General features: G+C 45.9%; 1 protein-coding gene across 1 annotated transcript; it reads right to left on the reverse strand.

Annotated features, from left to right (window-relative positions):
* Nucleotides 1-191: 191 nt before the first annotated feature.
* Nucleotides 192-21,478, reverse strand: LOC149336382 (uncharacterized). The gene is made up of 3 exons (XM_089554140.1): nucleotides 21,323-21,478; nucleotides 557-1,697; nucleotides 192-517 (listed from the first exon to the last, which is right to left on the reverse strand). Exons 1-3 carry the CDS (start codon nucleotides 21,476-21,478, stop codon nucleotides 192-194), a joined length of 1,623 nt encoding a protein of 540 aa, XP_089410266.1.
* Between the last annotated feature and the right edge of the window lie 2,987 nt (nucleotides 21,479-24,465).

Here is a 24,465-nt window from a genome sequence, read left to right on the forward strand (position 1 = left end):
AGAATAATCAGCACCGGTATCGAGCAGCGCGGTAATGTGAGTACCATCAATTGTCACACGCAAATCGGATGCAGCGTATCTGATTCTGTCGCTGCCTCTCACTGTCGAGGTATCGTCGGCTCGAGGGTCGCACGATGGAGGGTCTTGACACGTCCCGACGTCAGCGGCCTTGCCTCCAGAGGTCGCTGGTGTTAGTTTTCCCGACGCGGACTCGGCCAGCGACGGCCAGCAGAGCTACTCTGGCGGCCAGGGCTGGAAGAGCGATAACGGAGAGGCGAAGGCGAACGGTATTCGCGCCTTCCAGAGTAGACAGCGTTCTGGCGTGCCCAGAGATGCTGCGCAATCTCATGCGGTCGTTCGCCTTTCTGAGGGCAAGGTGCGTCGGGATGGAAACCGCGAAGGCCCACTTGACGGTACGGACATGCACGGTATAGGTGACCGGGCTCCCCACAGTGGTAGCAAAGACGCCTGCGGTCCGGTGTACGCCACAAATCCGACTTGCGAGAGCGTGGCCCAGCTGTAGCAGATGCGGTTGCGGAATATGCGGCGATGATACTCACGGGGGTCGTCGGGACCATACCGTAGCCAGGCACGCTTGCGTGACATGTGCCGATGCTGCTCACGCCAGGCGTTGGGGCAATGGGACCGTAGCCTGTCGTGCGACGTACAACGGATGCGTACGTGGGTCTGTCATCCAACCGGGACGGCGCTTCGGGGACAGGAGGTGCCTGCGCAGCCTGTCGCACCTCGTCCCTGACGACTTCAGTCAGCGCTGCCAGCGGCGCAGGTGCAACCTGGGGCAGATGAATCCGTTGAAGTTCCTCCCGGACAACTGAGCGAATTAGTTCGCGCAAGGTGTCTGCACTGCCGCCGAGACACGACGAAAAACCTTCGGGCACCATGCAGTTGATGTCTCGGTTGTACTGGCGGGCCCGTTGTTGCAGCGTGGTCTCCATCGTGGTGGCCTCGGTTAGCAATTCCGCCACTGTGCGGGGAGGGCTACGCACGAGGCCCGCGAACAGCTCCTGCTTAACCCCACGCATGAGATGGCGCAGCTTCTTCTCCTCTGTCATGTTGGGGTCGGCGCGCTTGAAAAGACGGGCCATGTCTTCGGTGTACATGCGCACGCTTTCGTTTGTGCGCTGATTTCGAGAGTGCACCGCAGCTTCAGCCTTCTCCCGGCGGTCAGCGTTGGGGAACGTAGCCAGGAGACTCCGGCAGAACGTCTCCCAGGTGGGAAGGGTAGCCTCGTGGTTTTCAAACCACGTCCGAGCAGACTCTTCCAGGGCAAAGTAGACGTTATTGAGCTTGCGCTCGTCGCACCAGCCGTTGTAGCGTGCGACCCGCTCGAAGGTCTCCAGCCAGTCCTCAGCGTCTTCGAACACGTCACCGTGAAAAGATGGCGGTGTTCGCGGTGGGTGGCAAAGGATTGGCGCCAAGGGCCTGGTGTCAGCAGCCATGGAAGTTGGACTCGACGGTAGAGGCTGGATCGGCGGCGGGGTCCTGGTATCAGTGGCCATGTCAGTTGGACTCGGCGGTCGAGGCTGCGTCGTCCTTGTTGGCGGGGGAAGGGGCCCAAATTCAGGCGACTCTCCGCGGAGACGGCGGCTGGGTCGCTGGTGAACCGGTGTGAGGTCCGCAGTGGCGCTGTACGGAGTGTGCAGGTCGGGAAGCGTACCCAGCACTGCTCCACCAAACTGTAGCGTGCAGACGGTGCAGAACGGGTCATCAGTTATGCTATCCGAACACTTACGCGCGCGAGAGCCAACTAACTTCTTCCTCTTCTTGTGCATGCACTACTTCTGTTTCTTCGAATGCATGTATCACTGCCCCCCTCTTCTGCAGCATCGACACGATGCGACTAGGAGAGAAAAGTCAGGGAAAAGGTACAACACAGCTGCAGTGGACCGCAGTTCATTCAGGTAGCCGGTCGTGGTAAGGCATCATGCGAACAACGTGAACGACTTCAGTTCGGTGCGACCGGCGCGATGAACAAGCTGTCGGGGCGGGAGCAACTGCATAAGTCACATCCCTGATTCGGCGCACTACTTCGTAAGGGCCGAAGTATCGGCGCAGCAGCTTTTCAGAGAGCCCGCTTGCGAATCCACCGTCAACAGGAGACTGACGCCGCTAGGTACAACTCTGGGCGCCGTTTCGTCAGTTACGCGCCCGGCGACCTTGTGTGGATTTGGATACCTGTTCGTTGCCGCGGGCTCTCTGAAAAGCTGCTGCGCCGATACTTCGGCCCTTACGAAGTAGTGCGCCGCCTCAGTGATGTGACTTATGCAGTTGCTCCCGCCCCGACAGCTTGTTCATCGCGCCGGTCGCACCGAACTGAAGTCGTTCACGTTGTTCGCATGAAGCCTTACCACGACCGGCTACCTGACTGAACTGCGGTACACTGCAGCTGTGTTGTACCCTTTCCCTGACTTTTCTCTCCTAGTCGCATCGCGTCGATGCTGCAGAAGAGGGGGGCAGTGATACATGCATTCGAAGAAACAGAAGTAGTGCATGCACTAGAAGAGGAAGAAGTTAGTTGGCTCTCGCGCGCGCGTTCGAACCACTGAGGGACCGCCGCAGGTTTTTCGTCTCTGCGCTGGTGTACTTTTTGGTGTTGCACACTACAATATTAGCTATGAAAAGCTGCAAGGGCGAGACAAAGACCTTCCTTGTGCGACCAGTGACAACGTAAGAAGCGCTGCTTGTTCGCCATTTACAGCCAGTTGTGCTATGAGGCATACAGCCTAGAAAGCGAAGGTAAACAAACTCAAGAACATTCAGAATTGACAAGTTCTAATTGCTGAAAAAAACTTGTCTATTTTTCATACTTCTCCCATTGAAATCAGCGAGTAGAGATTGTTTTAGAATGGCTTCATCAATGATACCATGTAGATTATCTCTCTTCAAAAAAAAAAAGTGGATTGCTATTAAGGCACGCGGTTCATTATTGCTGTTGACTGGTATGGTATTCTGGTATCTAACAGTATAAAGGCATGTTTTCATAAAAGCAGCGAAAATTTACTCTGAGGCGACATTGGAAGAAGTTTGTTTCCCAACCTGGGTACCGGAAATTAAGTATGTCGGAAATCAGCATTTTTTTATTTATTTCGAGGAAAGCTTGCCAGCTTCCTTCCACCGAAGAAGTTCGCAAAGTAACTGCCTGATGGCAACCTGCCTTCATTTTGTATAGAGTCTTGCAGAGCTTGTTTTTTATTTATTTTCAAGATGCTGCTTGTAATTGATGCCCGAATTGAATATAAGCTACTTCTAGGTTATTGCCGAACCGGCAGAAAGAAGTTTCTATATACAACACCACTCCACAGCCTTAAAGCAATGCACGAGTTACTCAAGGCTTCTTCCAGGCAGTGTCGTGGGCGACTTCCGGTGAACAAAGTTCCACTCGAGGGCTTGTATTTCGGAGAAAGGTTGCCTCGAACAGGAAGTACGCTTGACAAAGCATTCTTTTTTGCATACCGTTCCATCAAGAGACATGCGAGAACGTGAAGCAGGGAGCTCTCGACGAGTTCCTTCGTTTTTGCTTTTGTTTTGAGATGCTGTTGACCTTAAAATTCACTGAGCGTGCGCTTTACTGTCAACAGCGTTAGCCGCAGGGATCTGTCAAGTGCACCAGAGAACGTCCGCCTGTTGACTAAGAAGCGGCGATGCAAGTCCGCTTGCGCAATCTCGCGCAGTTGAGACAAACTTTAGGCATTCGTATATTTTCACGACATAACTCACATGGCAAATAAGGTCGCTAACTTTGAGGCTATTTCTTGTCAAGTTTTGCCTCCTTACGTCAGTAAAACTCGCCGAAAAGACTAACATAGAGGACAAAAACAGATTCGCGAAGTGTAGGAAGGAGCAGCCTACGGTTCAGGTTCAAATTTCATGCATAAACTGGCCCTAACTTGATTCTTTGTAAACGACTCGAGGTGGTCGTAAAAACGCTTATTTCTTCGAAAAGAGAGCGTTACATGAAGGTTGCTCAAGGGTGAGGCTTAGTGCCCTTCTCTTCACAAACACTGCTAACAGGGGAAAATGATGAACTTCAGTATGGCTTGCATGAAAATTTATTGGCGTATAAATTAAAATTTCTTTCGTTATTTCAGCAGATTATAGCGTTACAAATGTAACTGCTTTTTAGTTACCTCAGAAATAAAACTAATTAAAATAAATCATACTAAAATATTTCATGGAAACAATCTGAGAGACTCACACGAAAGTTCCCAAAAATATTACATATATTGAGTGAAACCTTAAGAAAGTGTAAAAGCTTAAATATAAATTTGATGCGGTTATAGGTCAGAAACCTGTGTGAAACGTTAAAGATCTCTTCCTGCTAAACGTTCCATATAGTAGAAACAGATTCGTAATTCGCGCGAACTGCTTTCAGCTACTTGGCAGTGCAGAAACAAGGTCAGTCTCGGGCTGTATTGGAGAAATCTCAATCCGCTACACTGCTAGGGCCTCTGAATCGTTGAGAGCATGCGCGGTACTTTCAGAGAGGTTCGCAAAGCAGCGAATCTCTTTGGCAACAGCAAAAGCAAAAGTTACTGATTGGCACCTTTGGACATTCCGGGCTGGGTGGAGATGTGAGTTGTTTGCGAAACTAAAATCAGGCGAATGAACTTGATTTTTTCATATAAATAGCCGCTTGTATCTACACAGATATGTCTCGATTTGTGAGGTCAGTGCTGTTGCTGAAGAGTTGCCGAAAGGCGAGGGCTCCACTTCGGAAGCAATGCTATTTATGATCGCTCCGTATTTACTCGTTTCGAGGGTAGTTCAAAATGACCTTTAGGATGGCTGACAAGAAAACCTAAAACGAAATTAAACTGCAGTGTTTTTGCAACATACTGGGTGATGTTACTTGTCCAGAAGCGCCCTGGATTACAAAAATCGGCTATTTGATGCCATTGTTCAAACTGAACGATTTAAATAGGCGCATTAAGGAAAAGGTAAATACATTCAGCGGCAATTACCTCACGCAAAAAGTACTGAAAACCACTAATAACTTATGCGCAGAGCGTAAACCTTTGGAAAGAATACAAGAATATTTTTTTCTCAAATTTAATTTTGGAATACAAATGGGAGGTAAGAGCTACACAAAAGTGTGACAAGTGTGAGGAGCTTAGCGAGGTTGGCGGAGAGAATCTCGAATGATAAGACAATGCAGTAATACCAGACCACTAAAAAGCTGTGCCAAGTTTTATTTTGTACCGCGAAATGCGAAAACTTGGCGTTTTGTTTATATGCACCCGCCCCCCGCCCCTCCCCAAAAAAAAACGACTAAAAAAATAGCCTTTCGGTGACACAATCTGTACAAACTTTCCTTTGCCTGATGTTGGGTATCAGGCGGTCGAAATGCTTAGGAAATGGGTCTGTGATCGCACTTGACGTTTTGGACGTTCTTTAAATACATAAAAGGATTCTAGCGCAAAGATGCACACCACAAGAAACAAGACAGAAGACAACACGGGGGCTTCTGCAGGAGAAGAGCCCTTGTGTCTTCCGTCTTCATCCTTCTGTTTTGGTCCTGGAGGTAGAATCCTACTATTATATGCGACAGCCAACAAGCCCAGTAGCAGAATTTTTAAAGTTCTTTAAAGAGTTCGAACATCTCTGGTGTATTGACTTACATGCCCCTACAAGCATATGCCATTCTACTCTAACACCATGTGCAGCAAATGCATCACACACCACTCCACCAGTGACGACATCATGCCGGTATTATCACTAACTGCGCACGCTCATTGGAACTATTAACGTGGTGATATTTTCTTCGTTTCCCGGCGTACTATGGCGCTTTCTCATGTCTGATACTTGCGGTGGTGCCTCTTCTCTAAAGCGATAGTAAATTAGGTTTCTAGAGAAATGTTTGTGCGTGCACGTGAAAACTAAAAGATTTCTGAAGCGTTACAATAGCGGTGACCATGACCTTCAAATATTTTGAAAGCCCTTGAAAATAATTTTTTTTGGAAGCATAATTTCGTGAGCCTACTCGATGGTGCTGTAGGCAACATGTCATCGACATCTATTGATCACGTATATTTCAATTTTATTAAGCATTCTTAATCAAGCAAAATGCTTCCACAGTCCGAAGTTGGGCAGTGAAAACCACAGGAACGCTGGAGAAGCAATTACGGTGACCAAAGAGGGTATTAATGAGAGGCTGACTATGATTCTTCCATAGTTTTGATTCAGCGTGCTCCTCCACATACTGGGTGGTAGGTATCAATTTTTTTGTGTTAAAACACCTCAATGCACTAATGAATGGGTTAAACCAAGAAACTTATATTGACGCATCCTATGCTTCAAAATAGCAAAAGTAGCTCATAGATTTTCTTTTCACTCAGACCACAGATGTTATAGCAGCCGTTCAGCATTATTTACGTTAAGCAAAGCAGAGCAATACAGATGAATAACCATGCGCCGTTAAATAATTAGTATGGCAGGTTCCTTAGCGGCGGGAAACAATTTACTGCCGAACTCTTGCTGCAGTGGTATGTAGCACCTTTAAGATCAAATACTGTGGAAGTTATGCAAAAAAGAAAAAAATGCTTTCTGCCCTGCCTTGATTTTGCTTTGAAAATAAATTACATAACCAAACAATGTATCTAAAACTATAAATAAAATGTACAAAGCTATGAATCGCCACACTCACATCACATATCGATATAAACTTGCAAGATGGTGAGAAAATTTCTGGCCATTTTCAAAAGAAGCTCAACTTTTCGCATTTTCTTCTGTTGTATTCACTTTTATTTTTGTTGGCTTTCTTAAACAGGGCCTGGGAGAATACATGAGAGAAGTGGCAGAAACCTCTGCTTTTCTCATTTTTTCTTACGCATGGTTCCGCGTGCAGAAAGCGGCGACATTCAACATACTATTAATAAAGATCGAAGTTTTCCTCATGCAGTCATCAGCGGTACGTCTGAATTCGTCTTGCTTAAGTTCGGGAAACAAACAAAATAAGCCACCGGAATGAAGTAAATTCGTTATACAGAAATAAAAATAGAGTGGCTGTTCAATCATTTGCTATATCTCTACGCACATGGAGCAAAACAGTAATGCCAAAGCCGTTAGGTCGAGTGGAGCTTTTCTTAAGTTAAAGGCTACGAGGGGGGCTGCACAAAAAAAAAAGCAATCGGTACACTAGTTCCAGGAGGGACCAATGCTATGGACCCAATGAAGCGTCCATAATAACGTTTGCCGCCCGATATACTGAAGTCCCGCAATGCACTGAGTACAGAAACAGTCATTTCCTCCAAGCTGCATTAAACATCGAAGCTCTAACGCTGAACGTACTACTCCTTACCCCCCGGTGAAGAACACTCAGTGCATGGATGTCCCTCCGGCGCGAAGGTCAACACAGACGCGAGTGCCTGCTTTCGTGTTTGGTTCTACAGGGGGCTACTATCAAAGTGTCTGCCTTCACTAGCGAGCGCTACACTGCTCTCGAATCATTAAATTAGGGCTGCAGCGCTTTGCCTCAGATAGAGCTTTGTTTTAGTATGATCAATTTTTAGGTGGTGTACAAAGGAAGCACTCACTTGCTCCGAAGGAAAAAAGGAAGAAGTCCCTGTTGTTTACCAGGGCCAAGGTGTGTTTTTATTGGATAAAGGACTTAATGCCGTTGCTCCTCAAAGCTGAAGTTATAGTTCTGTGACTCTAACTACGTTTGCGAAGGGGTTAGGAGGGGTGAGTTCCCGCCAGTTTACCGTGATTTCCCCAATGGCGTCAGCTTCTGGCTTCTTTATTCCCGCTGTAACTCATAAGACGCAAAGAATTCTTGATCGGGTATTTGAGGGCACTATGTTTTCAGGGCTACTGCTGTTTTCACTTGGACAAATAGCTTTCATGAGACTTTCGCCCTCGTCTCTGGCGCCCTACTTTCTTTATGGTCGTCATCCAACCAGCAACGGCGGATTTTCGTTTTGTGTAAACCTTCGCGTAATGTGTGTTTCGACGTCTCTAAATAATCTCTGGAATGTCATTTGTGGGTGACGAAGAGCACAATTCAAGCAGTTGCGCGAACATTGCGCCGATTAAAAAAAAAGTTGTCTGAATCACAATACAGCGGACACTAGCGATTGTTGACGCGAACTGTGTAGCGTTAGATTAGTCGGAATGTCGGCAAGGCCCCGTAGAGAAACGCCGCGAGGGTATCGGCTGCTGGTGCAGATCCAAGGGAGAGACACCGTTCTTGAAAAGCGACTGATCACATAGTAAGAAGCTATGGCCGAACTGGTTCTCCAAAAACCTTTTGGTGAAGACCTTCGTTGCAGCATCTGTGATGACTCCCGTTTTGGCTTTCCAATTTCAAAGACTGCTTTCTGCCTTGGCGGCTCAGACTTCCTGAGTCCTGACGTCTAAGCAGATTCGCCTTGGTTACAGCGGCCCGTACTCGCGTCTGAGAAGCTATGCTTCGGCCTCTGAGGCTCGAACCGATCAGTCATCTCGCTTATGTATCTATGTTCCTACCTCCACCACACGTAAGGCAGGATTGTTTTGCCGGGCTAGGTGTTTTCGCTCCTGATCTCGAGATCGCCAGGTCGCTTTGGGGTCTTAAGGTCCTGATTGCTTGCTTATCGTGATGCAGCGATGCCGTAGATCAGAGCATACGCCTCCCATGGAAGAGCAACACGGTTCGGCCCACTGTGCAACGCAATTGTGTGCCGAATAAAAACTGTATTCACAATTCGGTAAAATTCAGTGTCCGGGCCTGAACTGTAGCCTGATCCTGGTGGCACGGCCCAAGGCACCCACTCATTAGAAGACACTTGGTCTTCCTAGGGTAGTACTTGACTACCATTCCCCATATCAATGTATCAACTAACTTATACTCCTCGGTTCCTATGCGGTTATGCAGCACCTCCTCAAGGCCGCGGTCTGACCTGTGACACTTCCGAGGGTGCCAAGGATTTCTGGATTCTAGAAGGTCTGTAGTAGAAACTGAACCTGGAAATACTTAACGCTACAGTCTTAGTCAGCGACACTAAATTAGCAGCACTATTTGAGGAAGTAACTGGCTTTCAATATTATGGGATAAGGCGAATTGAGAAGAAGAGGAGGGATGAAGTATATGCAGTGGTAAGGGGCGGGCACGTCCTGTGTGAGGATCTGGGCGCTGAATTCCTGATTAATAAGGATATAAGCGGAACACAAAGGAATTCCGCCACAATAAAGAGGGAGGGTGGCACTTATCGTACTTCTTTGCTGTATAGGAGATATAAGTCGAAAGGTGCAGCGGCCTACGCACCTACATGTCTTCATAATGATGGGATAAGGGAATGTTTCTATGGAGATGTGCAATCGACGATTAGATATGAAACATTCTGTTCACAGTAATGATGAGCGACCCCAATTTCAAAATCGGCACGAAGCATGCAGAAGACCAGGCCGTGGGCGACAATTCCATGGGTTCTAGTAGTATTAGGAGGAGTTCTCAGTAAATTTCGCTGATCAAAATGAAAGTGGATCATGGATACTTACTTTCGCATCCTTTCATTGTACGAGATCTTGTGAAGGTAGAAAAGGTGAGGTATAGTGCTCATAGAACACTGCGCTCTTTTAAGGCGCGTCTAGAGAATGCACTCTTCTTAAAAACGTATCTTCGCGATATGTACTAAGGCCCACATGAGTAATTATAAGCATGTAATTACAGATGTCGCTATTGAGCGAGTACCAAGTTAATGTTGCCGCAGTCAAGCGAGTACCAAATTTCTTCCGTTTCCTGTTAATTTTCGCCGTACTTGGCGTGCAGTCGTAGCGCCATTATGCGGCACCTACTTAACGACTTCCCCCCCCCCCCCCCTTGCCATGCACGGCGCTGGCCAAGCAGTGCGCAGGTAGCAGACCGTACGCAACTTTCGCATTTCCACACGCCAAGGGACTTACGTGCACCTCATATTCTTTATATGAAGGAGAATGTACCTGCAGTTCGGGATTCACGCGGCTTTGAACTTTTAGCCGCACCCCAGGTCTCAGTGTTCTAGATGCACTGCGAAGCTCCCCACAAGTAGTCGAGTAATTAAAGGGCACATGAATGCACTAGAAAAAGCTGCGCGTATAGGACACCAAGCGCGTATTGGCTCCGTTTCTCACTGCGCTCTTCGACACCTCTCCCCGGCTATTAATCGCCTGCCGTGTCAGTTGCTCAATGCTCATACTTGTTCACTTTTAAGTGAGGAAGCAGCTACACTGTTTTTTTTAAAACATTCGCAATTTTGGTTCCAACTTCTTCTGGAACCATTTTTTCGCCGTATCTGCGCTCTTGGTGAGGTAGAGCACTCCTCACAGAAAACAGATTCCGTAGTATATTAAGAGAGTACTTCAACTACCACGAGACCAAAACTGAATATGCCAGCTGACGAAAAACTTGATCCTATTCAGTTACAATGTACGGTAAAAAGGTAAGAAATGCGAGAAGTACCGTGCAAATATTTGCTACTTGTGTCATAATACAGTGAGTGGCAAACGGTTATCCGGATAATGAAAATGTTTTTACCGAAAAAAAAAAATCGGTTTCTCTACCCATTCTAGCATTCTCTGATGGCCCTGCGAACGGGTCCCTTTGCGGTTAGCTTTGGTAGATGGGCGATGAGGAGGTTGTTAACTTCGCTAAGTACTGTCAAAGGCCGCACAGATTTGAGGATATATCATTTGGAGCGGCCATAATTCAATTCCTTAAAATATTCCTCACGTCTTGATAACTGGATACGGCGCTCATCTTAAGGCACACAAGAAGTGCTTAGAGCTGAAGGAAACCTGCTTTCGAAATACACGAGGAAGTGGACACAGTAATAATGCACGTTTATTTGCATTCATAGCAGCTGACAACATTGAAAAGATAGTTTCTTCCTAATGACAAATCGGTGCTGCTGAAATAAGAAACGCGCGAGACACCCCTCTGTTTCTAACCTAAGTTAGTTACTTTTATTCAGCGCAGTAAACTGACAGACATACATGTGACACAAATTAGCCCCAACCACTAGCTCTTTTGATTTGATCATATGCTTGAGCGCACGCATTTCTTTTCTTGGAGTTTGCTCCTGAGAAAAACTACAATAACAGATTTGTTGGGTTGTTGCAGAAAATTGTTTTAAGGAAACTGCAATGCTCTGAAAGCTTTGTCATTCAGAACATCAATAAGACCTCTTGGTCCCACTTTCGCCATAAAACACAAAACAGGAAAAACAAAACTTTGTGATTTGAAATTAAGTCATTAAACACTGGCATAATCGCAGTGTGCGTGTAATATTCATTCATTCGAGAACTGTGTCAAGAATCAGCTGTCTAGTGCAACGTCCGTCCTTTCACTGTACGCATTTCCCGATCAAGCAATCGGGCGGTATGTTTCACTATCGCGCTTCGCCGTAGAGGGCAGAAAATTTCTATCCCTCATGTCACACAAGTTAAGCGTGTTTTAATTGTTTCAGTTGGTTTATTCAATTCGTTACCGCTATTAGTTTCTTCATCATTTGCAATAAGTCGCTTGTCTGGCTTCCCAACTGGCGAAGACAAGAATCCAATTGTTTGACTTCGAGCTACGGCTTGTTGAAATTCTTTCCATGATGAATATACAGAGCAGGGCCAAGACAAGGGACAGGGACAGTAAAAGACACTCACAGAACCCGTGTGTGTCTTAGTGTTCTTGTCCGTTGTCTTTTCCTTGCGTTTTATATTCATTGTGCAGAATCAACTAGCCGGTAAACCAGCTGTTGTGCTTTCCATATCTGGCGTCCAATTCCCCTTGTGTGCTCTTTGTAGTTGCATAGCTTTTATCTTGTATATTATACAGCCTTTCTGCCTCTCCTTTTGCCAGTTTCCCCAGACTTTCCACCTTCGTAAGTCATAGTGGGAATTCGTCACGAGTTTGTTTCTGGCACTTCCTTTAGCCGGAAACTCGAGCTCAAAAAGCTCATCCCATGCTTTCTCCACCAACTTCTCCAGGCAACTCTGCTTCCAGCGCAAGGAGTTGGCGACTGCAGACCTGAGGTGGCGTAACAGAGAAAGAACGTGCACGTCAGTTCGAAGCGGAAAGGGAAGAGTGCGCCCTCCGAAAGAGATGAAAAGCCTTTGATTTATTTTGCTCCTGACCTTTGGTGAAAGGCAAAAAAAATGAGGAAAGAACAGCAGCTCCAAGAGAGGAGGCTGAGCGTGTCAAAATCGTCATACAACTGTCTACTTCTAAAGTCTACAAAAGAAATTCGTTCTCCTTATTGAAAGCAGAACTTTCTCCCGTGATTGTCTAGAGAAGAACGACAGTGTCAGACGTTCTGGAAAGCATGTCAGTTGCCCTGAAAGAATAAAGTGGCCTTGAAAAAAGAAAAAAATATAGAGAACGTGGGATTATTCGCTCTAATTGCCAGCGAAAAATCTTCAAAGGAAAGAAACGCAATGTTTAAACTAGCCTGCTGCCGAAAGAAGATAAATATTTATTCAATAATGACGTTGTTCCGGTTAATTCCTAAAGAGTTAAAAAAAAAACATAAAGGTAAGTATCGTGATGCCTTCCGAACTGTTTCTACGAAGGATGAAGAGGACTATGGCAGACGACGCCACATAAGTAAAAAAAAAACAGCTCTAAAGAAACTTACGGAAGCACACTAAAGCTTAGAGGGAAAAAGTAACACACAAGAAAAGGGTCAGCGTGAGGAGAGTTCACCGGTCTGTGGCGGTCAGTCCAGTAGCGGGAGCGAAGTGCGGTTGAGGAATCGAAGTGGTCAGCGTGGCAAACGCCTGATGTCGAACCCACTCGGTAGTCGATGATGTCTGATAATGTATACGGGGCGGGGAAAAGCACCAGCGCAGACTTGAATTCGCGATGGCAGTCAGGATGCCGGGTTTGGAGCTAACGCAGCGGTGGTAGAGGAATTTTACAAGTCTACTTAGGCCAGGAAGGAGACAGCCGCCCAGGTCCGGCCCCTCGGCATGTTCCATGAGGTGGTCAGACAAGATGATGCATCAATGATCGCCTCAGGGAGCATGCACCATTCCTAGCGGATATTGTTGCCAAAAGCAACCCAGCACTGCGTTATAAATCGTGCGAAAATTGCGTTCCACTTTTTGAACACTGCGCAGTCCTCAAATACTATTCAGAGCAACGCACGGGGGAATTCTATGAACTCCTTGTCATTTCTCACAAAGGGGCTATGTGCAAGCAAACCTTCGATATCATTCTCTCGCCACGAGTTGGCATATCTTAATGATTACGAGCCCAGTGCTTTTGCTTTTAGCGGTGTTGCGACCCCTTCTAATCTGTTTCCACGCATCTGTCTGTCTGTATATTTATACTTTCACGCAATAAATACCATCAGTTGCCAGTCAGCGCTCGTGTGTGTCTGCTCCTTCTTCGTCTCACCTTTTAAGGCGAAAGCCTTTAATGCCTCACAGTTGTCGACAGAAGGTCGTCAGCAGGAGGTTGTCCGCAGAGGTGTCATACTTTTTCTAGTCAGACCAGAAAAAAATCTTTGTGCACGATGGGATTCGAACTACCATCTTACCGTCCCGCAGTCGAGCGTGCTAATGGCTACGCTACTTCCTGCCGACAAATATGCAGTTTTTTTTCTTTCCTGGTATTTATTTACATGGTTTTGAACAGAAATGATATATATAAATATGTGTGTGTATATACACGCACATAGAAAATTACTATTTACAGAGCATCTAGGTTGGCGCAACGTGGCACAAACATGATATAAAACATATCAGAACTAAAAGGCCGGTGAGGATATACAGCGCATCAGGAGTGGAAACCAATTAGGTAAAAAGTCCAATTCTTTGTAAATGTGCGTTACCTGCAGCAACATCTCCTTGTCTAGGACGCTCGAGAGTGTTTGCAGAAAGGCGTCGATTCAGACGGATGCCTCCCAAACGCCCTCCAGTGTCTCCAGCATTTAAGATTCACAAACAATTATGTACTTAATTAACATCTTAACCACTCATCAGTGACACAAGTAGCAACACCACGCTAAAGGCTTTCGCGTCACCGCACTTTAGGTCAACAAAGTGCTCCCCTGAATTTTATGCGCGGTTTTTCGTCTCAGATGTTGTCACCAACTCACCCAGCAATACATTTCAATGCACTTCCTTTTTATATTCGCAGTCCTTCTACCTGTGTTCGCCTCATCGTCGACGCTACCCCGAGCTTGATTATTTTCATATAGTGTCAAGAATATTTACCTACCACCGGCTGCCCTCGTCACAGGGCCTTTTCCTCCTCCAAGGGCCACGGAAGATGTTTGTGCTTCATTGCCTGCTCCAAGTCCTGGAGGCAGGTTTGGATTTTGCATCACTGCGTACAGCATGCATCATGAGTACGGCTCCATATCCGGTATAGCGACGGCTTTCGGCTGAGCAGAGATGTGCTTCACATCTTACAGAGTTCTCCTGAAAGAGCCTTGTGTTCATTCTTCCGAGAAAACGTCGCAGTGTCTCTAAGAGCCAAAAGGATCACCTCATCGGACGCCCCAATGTGCCGCCTCCAGTTATGAAAGCACTACAGCAGGGCCCCAAGTTCTGCTAACATCCATCTCTTTATAAGCCTGAGGTCTTTGGTGCGGAGTACAGCGCCCAAAGCAGCTGTCGACGATTTTGATAAATGCTGCCGGGATTCCGTTGACCTTCTGCCTACCTCGACTACAGAACTCAGTGAGGTTCGATGTGGCTATTTGGTGTCATGTCTGCAGAACGCGGATTTAAAACTGCTGGTCTCAGACAAAGAGGCTACGCCTTGAAACCTCTCGGTGCCGTCGAGGAGAACTTCCGCCAAGTTTCCAACGCTCGGCCAACAAAGGTAAAGAACCAAGCCATGAAGACCTGTATAAGATGGGCGTGGAGAAGATGGCCAAGGCGATCAAGGGCAGTGAGAGCCCTAGTCTGGCTCTTTTCTGCCAAGCCACAAGTCTGGAAGCCCGTTCAGAGCCATTGTCTCCTAAAGAGGTATTCGGCAACGCGCTCTCGGCAGTCGCCTGCAACAGCCTCTGCCTATTTTGCCCATACAGGACCCTTTCATTGTAAGAAGCGTTTTGGACGTGTTGCAGTTCTTTACACAGAACAGCATTGCCGACGCTGCCATTTTGTCTGCCGATGTCAAAGAACTTTATTATTCCCTGCCCCAAGAAAAAGTTTGCCACGTCATTGCCGATTCCACCGATTCGGAGGCACACGCTTTCAGAATTCGCCTCGCTTTAGTATTAACAACTTTCTCGCAGCATTGTCCTTTTACCTGAAACCGACACTGATGAAGTTCGAAGAGACGTTCTATGTAAAAAAGAAGGTAATTGCATTGGAACCTGTCTGCCTCCCTGCTCAGCGATATCCTGCTGGCTCACTATGACAGGCACCGCGCTGACTGATGTGCTGATTGGCCTTGACGTGCTAAAAGTATTTCGGTGCGTAGACGACTTCTTCATGATTTTTAAGAAGGACCAAACTAACCTGACTTCCCGTGAAGACCATCTATTCGCATTCGGTGAAACCCATCTTTAACCTTTTCGTTTGACCAAGGAACTACCGAACGAAGGGTTGACACGCTTCCTGAATTTGTACATCATTGTTCACATTAATTACCTAAGCTGGCGCTACGAGCCTCGTGCACGTTAAAGTTTTCCGATGTTCACATCCGCGTAGTCCAACGTCGTCAAAAGAGAAATGACTTCAGGAGCCCTCAAAAATTTTATCACTGGGTCGTGCAAACACCAGGGGCAGAACAGTTTCCACTTCCAGATTGACCTTTGAAGTCAGCGGCATTTCCATAATTACTTCTGTTCATTGTTCGAAGCGATTACTAAGAGGGTGCCGGAAAGCTATGGGTCACAAAAAATTAAACCAAGTAACAGGAAAAACGTTGCGGTCGTGCCCTATGCTCATCAGGCCTCCCATAAGCTTGAGTATGTAGTGCAGAGTCTGGGTGTATAGTTTTTGTTTAGCGCACCATAGAAACTGCAACGTCCTTTCATAAAAGTGAGTTTCTCAGGACCTAGAAAAGCAGTGTGCGACAAGAGGCACGAAAAGCGTTTTGACGCTAGCCGCACCCACGCAGTGTGAGAGGTGCCTTTTTCCGGTGACACATCATGTGTTAGTCAGGCGGGACGATGAATCAATGGTCGCCTCATAGAACATGCATTGCCTCTAGAGGATATTGTTCCCAAAATCAACCTAGCGCTTCGCTACAAGTCGTGCGAAAATTCCGTTCCACTTGTTGAACAGTGCGCAATCCTCAAATGCTACTTCGAGCAACGCACAAAGGAAATCTATGGAGCTCTTGTCATTGCGCGCAACGGGGCTTCATGTTATCATTTTATCGTTATCATTGTCTCGCCACTAGTTGACATATCTTAATTCATGATGACGAGCCATGTGCTTTTGATTTTGGCATTGTTGCTTCCCCTTCTTTCCTGTTTCCGCGCATCGGCCGGTCTGTGTATTTGTACGCTCACGCATTAAATACAATCAGTTGATAGTCAGCGCTCGTCTGTGTGCTCCTTTTTCATATCGTCTTTTTGCGCTCTTCTTTGTCTAAGATGTTCTGTGAAGAACTCGCTCAGTAACACACTTCGATGTGTAAATGAAAATAAAGTTTTTTCACGGTGAATGCAGCAGCAGAATACGGTTCATTTCTGTTAAAGACTTCAGAAAAAATGACCACCACCGTCTGGAAGACGAAGTAACGAGCGTTAGCTGTTTGGTTCACTAGAACTTAAATGAATGAGATTAAAGAGAAGTATAGCAATAGAAATCGAATTCGTACGTTTATTTCCCATATGATAAACACACTCACAAACATTTCACTTGTACATATTGCAACCAACTATTACACAAATCACTACTTAACATCTTCACTGGCACCTTCATCAAATTCTTAACTTGATTGGTTAGACGAACTGTCTTCTTCCATAACACTTTCGGCGTCATCCATGGATTCACATTCTTCTTCTGGGCTCTTTTTAATTATCCCAGACACCGTTCTGTGGTCAGTGAAGTCATTGGCATGTGGGAGGTGGTCGTTTCTGCAGTGCTTTTGTAGATGGCGCTACAAGTATCAATGCCACAGATGAAGCTGTGATCTCAGGGTGGTAGCAGACCCCAAGAAATCTCGAAACGTGATGAGCAAGAGCCAACGCTCTTAAAAACAAAAACAACACCCTCCTCCTAATAAAGTTACTTTCACGTGACCCGCCCGGCCCAGTCGTATTGCATTCTGCTAACCTTACACAGTTGAGAAAGAAGATTCATCAGCTCCAAAATTTTACGATAGAGTGCAAAGAATCAAGAAAAACAAAGAACATATCCCGGATATTAAACGCACTAAATAGTCATTGGTTTGGTTTGGTTTATTGGGGTTTAACGTCCCAAAGCAACTCAGGCTTTGAGAGACGCCGTAGTGAAGGGCTCCGGAAATTTCGACTAACTGGGGTTCTTTAACGTGCTCTGACATCGCACAGTCATTGACGCAGCTCTAAAGCGAGCAACCGTGATGACTTCAAGGACTTTGTGGAGCACTTTGCAAGCAATGGACTATTGCATGGAACGCTCCGAAAGCGGCTTTTCTGGGCCCTTATCTGCAAAAGTGCTGAACCCACTCCATTACACGGACATTCTTTTTAGAATGAATATCGCTCGCCAAGGAAACAGCGGGCGAGCCTAGGTAGCATCCGCGATTTTAAATCCCCGACCTTGTCGGCTCTCCGGAGGCTTTCAAGCCATCTATTGAGCTCAAACTACCTGAACCAAGTGCGTTATAGACGATAGCCTTAATGTGTGTACTTCGCATTTCTACGCGAATCTTTCTACTCAGCGGTGCCGCTTTAGCCCAGTAAGACTAGGGCGCGGCTGGACGAAAAACTGTGTTGTGTATGTTCAATTTTAACACAGCATATGCGAATTTGGCAATTGGCAACTATCACAGTGAGCAACAAGAAGATGTCAGCAAAGTATTTACAAAAATATTGCAGCCAAGAAAATTTCGCGCCAGGCTGCAAACCAGGGGTGCGATGACAGTTATTGTGATCAAGTTGTGTTAGCATCTAGTACCGTGAAGCTTAAACCAAAGGCGAGTTGGAGACCATGACAGTGACGGCGATGTTGCTGGACCGACATGTTGTTATGGATGACACTGTCATTGAAAATGACAGTGAAAGCAGCGGCATATAGGCATTAACGTCTTCATATGCGCGTGGGATGCAAAGCACGTGGTATATAGCTGATCGCGGAAATAATTTGACGGGACACAAGCTACACCTTATCGGTACGACACAATACCGTCAATGGGTCCCTTCAGCACCCTGGTGGACTATCTGCATATAAGTTACGGTTTCACATGGTTACTCTGCACTTTATATTCATATAACGCGGGGACTCCTCAAACACTCCTGGTGCAGCATTTAAGAGATGCGCCATTGTACCTGCATGTTTGAAACATAGTCACCGGTAGGGCTTGGGAGACCCAGGTTCCCATCCACGACCAACGTCTCGTGACCAATCATTAATTTAACTACCACTTCCCAAGATCGGCACGTTGTGATGTCTTCACAATACCATGTGACCTAAGTGGCAAGTGCGCCACCAGTTTTTCGCTCGTAACGCCGACGACGCCTACATCGAATTTTCTGCAGAAGGGGAACTTTAGCGCAGTCACGTTAAAATTTCGAGAAGCCGCGTTGATTAAGTTCCGCTGACATCGACAGCACCCGGAAGCCCTCGTACTTTGCCTCTCACCGAAATGCGCCAATCACGACTTGGATTAAAAATCTCATGACTTGAGATCAGCAGTCGAAAACCGTAACCACGGCGGACCATGGCGTGTAACTTTTGCAGAGATACAGTATCAAGGGCGTAATTTGCAGCATGACACTCTGAAAGTTGAGAAGAGGAAGCACAACATAAAAAATATTAGAGTGCTGCATCATGGCGAAACATTCGACTTTCAGTTCAAAGGGGTAGAGAAACGGTACAAAGTGAATGGCCTTCCTGGGTCCCCGAATTATGTTATGCAGAGCAAACGGTGTTTTAGCAAGAGACTCACGTCTCGCATTCAATTCACGCAGCTTTACTGTTCAATTATACCGAACGTTATTCACACCTATGCGAAAGGACTCTTTGTGGAGATATCATGTGCAATGTACGCGAAACCAGAGCCTTTCTAGGTGAGTTCGGAGTATTGCCTTGCTGATCCTCAGAATTTCTTAAGTGAGCTCTGTTGATTTTACGACCAATACAACTCTAGAGGATTTTTTTTTCGCACGAGACACTATTTATGTTCGGCTATACTAGGGGTATAGAATCTGCAGCGCATTGAGCCAATGTGCTTAACTACATCAGCTTCTCGTTAGTACGCTTCAGCTGTGCGAGTCTGCATGATGTGCGTTTTTATCAGAAAGAAGGCTGAAATCGCAGATCTCTGTCGTTTACTGGAGTAGCATTTGTGTACTCTGGTGACGCAGCTCAGCACTATCTATTTTGCGATTAAAAATTGCTTAGGTTAATGTTAACGGAAAAGAAGAGAGTGAATTACATTACAAATGTCGGTTAATTAAATTATTCTTCTTTTTGAGAAAGTAGACAGAGACTGAAAAAAATCAGCGCAAGACATTATAGGCACCGTACTCACGTAGAGAAGTACGTCCCAAATGAAGTACCCGAACATTTTATTGAAAGTGGTCATAATATGGAAGAAGTTAAACTATTAATTCTCAAATAATGCTTTAAATCTTCAATACACAGAGAATACAGTAAGGCATTCATTATCCATTATTTTAATCTACAATAAAGCTCTCCAAAGAAAGCTGAATATTTCATGTATATTTACTCACTGGCGGAATATTCAGCAGTATATTTATTTCCTTAGAAAATGCACCGATATTAGCCAGTGTCTTATTCCTTAATAAAGGTATTGCACCTGGTCTGAGTGAAGATAAAAGAAAAACACAACAATAAAGTAAGCAACGGACTACACTCCCTTCCAACGACTCCACACTGCCTGTTTCTCTTTTCTTCTGTCTTGTTCTATTCAGCGTTGTCTACCTCTATCTTTAGCTGTGCACATACAGCTGTCGTTTCACTATGTTTTTTATCCTCACTCCCCCGTCTTTTCTTTTTTGTTTTTCGTTTCTTTTCTCTGGCATTCGCTGGCAAAAAAAAAAAAAATGGAAGGGACACTTAAGCTCCGTCTTAAGAATATGACGCGATAGCATAGTTCCCATATATGCGGAATGCCATTCTATACTTTGCATTACGAGCTCCCTCGGAGTCTTCATGCCACTCCTGGCGCAGTGATGCAGCGGCTAAGCGATTCACCGCTGCCCTGGGATGGCAGGTGCTCCCAGCGGTGGGCTTTGTGCAGCGGAGGTTGATCTTCCCGAGTGACCAATCATTAATTTATATGCAACTTTCCATGGCGGGCAGTTTGCTCACTATTTGTTGGGCAGGTTGTTATGACACCGCAAGGCCACGCGACCAAGGTGGCCCACCCGCCTCCTAAGTTGCTCTTTGGACACCACATACGGCGATACGCGACTTTACCTAGCAGGGTGAAGGTATCGCTTCAAAACATTCCTTTTTTGTGCCATTCCTTCCCATTGAACATCTGTCTCCCTTCCTCTTTTTTTTTTTACCTTCCACTGGTATGGCTCTGCTGAGCTGCTGGGTTTCTTTGTCACACTTTTCTGATCAACCCGACTTCCTTTTTTTTTACGCCACCTCCCAGAGCAGATTCTTGCTTCGACACTAGCATTATCAAGCTCATGGTCGCCACCTTCCCTCTCTCCACACACCTTCCTCCCTAGTCTACCCCTTCGGAACGCAGGACCTATTTATCCGCCGCCACTGATGACCACATACCGCAGGAGAAGTCAAGTACTCGTGTCGAAACGTGGCTAGCGGGCTGAAGTACCCCTTCTATCCTTGTCCATATTGTTTGCCTTATACAACTAATGCGCACATACTTTACGAATTTTCGATTTCCAGCCACTAGGAAAACCGCATGAATAAATGAATCAGTGCTGCAGCGTCAAAAATGTTGCACTCCTTGTACAGACTCTCGCAGCTACACTTGTTTGATTGCAGTCGCAACCATCAATGAACGACACTAGCAATAACACATTCCGCAACCTGCAAGACCCGGCCTCTGTAGGTGAAAAAATACTAGGGAGGGCCGATGAAGCGCTGGAGAATAGCTTCTCCATCAGAGCAGAAAACAACAAGGAGAAGGAAAAGTAGAAGATTGGTTGGTGAAGGCATGCGCCGCTGATAATGAAAGCATAGTTTCCGCCGGGAGTTGCAGGAGGAAACCAGCCCGATCAGTGCACGTGTCAGTTACCTTCACGTCCTCCCAGCAGCAGCTGTTAATTAAATCTTTCGGGGGTGAAAGCTCCGGCAGCCGGTCGTCGCGCCCGTATCCGAGCTGCCGACAGCTGCCGATGGGAAGGCTGGAGATGAGTAGCCGAGGAAGCGACAGGAAAACTGCGGCAGGCATACCGTCAAGAAAAGCAACTGCCGAATAACGCTGTATGAAGCCACCGACCCCGGCGGTTTCACGCGCGTCACTGTGGCATGTATAACCAGCCCTCTTCTTTTCTACTATATAGCCATCACGCCAGCCTACGCTTTTCTCGTGCTCCACAAAGTTTCCCCCATTACACTGTGCTCTGCTTCGGGTCCTCGGAGAGTTATCGACCACATATGACCGCCCGAGCGTCGCCCAGACCCAGCCGTGTTGTGGCTGCAGCGGTTACCAGAGGTCGAGTTTTTTTGTGCGCTGCAACCGATGCTGCTGGCGTGAGAGCTTTTGCTGTGTCGTAAGCCGGCTAACTACCGTGGAGGGGACTAGCACTTCTGTGCGGAACGCAGTCGCGTCGCCTGGTAAGCTACAGTTCCCGTGTGCTAATGAGTAAAAACGCAGAGAATGTATGCTTTTGATTGTGGATGGAGTCGTGAAGGTTTAACGACAACTCTTAAATGACACTTTTTACGAGAGACCCATTAAGATTTGGTTATCTAAAAGAGGAAAGAAGTGGATGATGTGGCGTGGGTTTTAATGATTATAAGTGCAGGTGAATAATATTTGTCAACTTATCATGAAATTAGGGACCCACCACCTATGTCAAAATAGCATTTCACAACTCTCTATCATACACACCCCTAGGTCGAAAGGAAGTCGCACATGAACGGTGTAACTTTTCGTTTTCTTATCTAGACTTTCGTGACGAGAAGATCCGGTTGTGCAAGTTAATTCCTGAGTATGAAAAAAAAATCAGGAATAAACGAGGGAGTTAGGGCAATGCTGGTAGCTTGAAAAGGGCCTTTAAAATGCAAGAATTAGCGGAGAGCTCCTACTATAACTCAGCCATGTTTTGAAGTGTAAAAAATTGGGCTTCACAGTCTTCTTTGGTAGCCGCACTCCACCCACAATTTGGTGCAACACAGAAACACTCAGTGGCGTGAATATGTTTCGGAGACCTTTTGTTTAAACTTTTTACGTACATTCATCCAGCAATTATTAAAGATAGTCTATTTTTTAAACATACATTTGTGATAATATTAGAGACTGCAAAGATACTGCGACGGGACTCTGCGACAGCGAGCATATGGGGTACCAGTATGAGCGAGCATAAGGAAATAGTATAGAGACAGATGAGGCAATGATTTATCAAAGAGTGCAGAATTAGCGGTATCAAAGATGAGCCGAGCTGAACACAGCCACAATGACCGCAGTCTAGGTGTCCTTTGAGGTAAGCTTAAAGAAAATTTGAAAGCCACCGCTTCTCACATTTTGCCCCGCACTGATTGATCGATCCATATCGCTGGCCGGTCAGCATGCAAGAGGGCTATTCACTTTTTCACTGAAAAGCAAATTGGTATTCATCGCCTTCAATACTAATTGCTGTGGGACTGCTGCTTAATTTTGGGCAGGAATGAAAGGTTGAAATTTACATTGCCCTGATTATCATGAAAAGAAAGAGTCCAAGACCCGTTGCCCTTAGGGATGGAATAAGAGAATGCATGTTACATCAGGCTCGGTTAGTTCATTTTTTTTTGTGCTAAAATAAAGGAATTGTGGTTTTTATCCGCCTGCTTTTTGACCTTTGCTTTACAACTACACTAGCCACGTAGGTTTGATATGTTTTTTTATAGTTTGAATGTTCTGGCTTCACTGAAAAATAAAGGGCTTTCTCTGGCAGGCTTACCTCTTTGGGTCACTCTCTTCGGGATACATAGTCAACGTGCAACAAGACAGCAGCTTGCCACTACTTGCCACTTCAATGCAAGTCATGAACAACTGAAGGACGGCTGAGTACATTACAGCTATTGAAGCAATGCACTTCCATCGTCTTTACTTTGAGGGTCCTTACATTTAAATGTATGTACGCAGTTATACTGTACATCTTCGCTGCAGTGTCACAATTGAAAGAAATGGAACAACCGCATCACATGCGCTGTCGACATTCAGCGCTCGCCGAATTGACGCCGAAACCGTTCTGATTTTATTACTTGAAAAGGTGCCCGAGATATAAAATACAAATATTTTTCTCTGTATGCTGGCTTGAAAAAGCGGAATGCGATGCTGCTGCATGATTATTTCAGTAGTAGAGATGAAGGAATCAATGATTCCATGCGTTTTCCTGGCGCAAGCCCTATCTTAGTAACCGCAATGTTTACATAGCAGGAAACGGTAGAGGTGTCGTCAACACATAATTAGGCAACATAGCCAGTAAATTGACAGCTATAACAAACTCCTTAAAGCAGCTGTGAAACATGCATCGTACAGAACGAAATAAAAACAAAATAAATTGTCTCCGTCAAATTCAGGTCATAGCATGCTTAACAAGTAGCAGCAAGCGACATTATGACAGAACATCTGTGGAGCCGGAAACACTTTGGGCTAGCGGCCTTAAGCTGTACGCATGATAGCGACCATTATTTTTTGTGTTTACTTTATTTCATTGCATCTGGACGTTATTTTAGCGTCGGAGATTTTATACGGTTATGTTAATGTTTCCTTTCCGCAATAATGAGGTGATAAATTAGAGGCGGTAGCCCAGTTGCTTTAAACGCCTTTAACGCTTTCTTTCGTGCACCCAGGCCACTGTAGCTGCAAGCACTGTGGAACCCAAAAATCAATTCGCGCAGATTTCATTTTTACATCTCTATTGGTATGGACGGATGTACAGAAAGAAAATATCGGAGACTACGGGGCAAAACAAAAATGACTAAACGCATTCCTGGCCTAATATATTGTTTTACTTCACTTAAAATTGTATGTCAAAGCGTAATTCGTGACGTTTTATGTCTCGAAGTGACACATGAACTATAAGGGACGCCGTATAGGAAGGCCTGCGGATAGATTTAGAACCCCTGCTATTTCTTAAAGTGCGCTGTTAAAGTGCCTTCTATGTTTTTCTCCAGGGTAGACGCGGGTCTTCCAAATTATAAGCTGAGCGCTCAAATCACTCAGTCACCGTG

The sequence above is a fragment of the Amblyomma mixtum genome, chromosome 7, assembly GCF_055824585.1.
Source record: "Amblyomma mixtum isolate Tamu chromosome 7, ASM5582458v1, whole genome shotgun sequence".
Classification (NCBI taxonomy): domain Eukaryota; kingdom Metazoa; phylum Arthropoda; class Arachnida; order Ixodida; family Ixodidae; genus Amblyomma; species Amblyomma mixtum.

Bases quoted from the DNA above. Each gene is read 5' to 3' on its own strand.
- LOC149336382 (XM_089554140.1), bottom strand. From the start codon at position 21,478: ATGCCTGCCGCAGTTTTCCTGTCGCTTCCTCGGCTACTCATCTCCAGC. The intron at 1,698-21,322 runs GTAACTGACACG...TGCACGCTACAG, and splicing joins GCTGCTGGGAGGACGTGAAG to TTTGGTGGAGCAGTGCTGGG. The intron at 518-556 runs GTATCATCGCCG...CATCTGCTACAG, and splicing joins GGTCCCGACGACCCCCGTGA to CTGGGCCACGCTCTCGCAAG.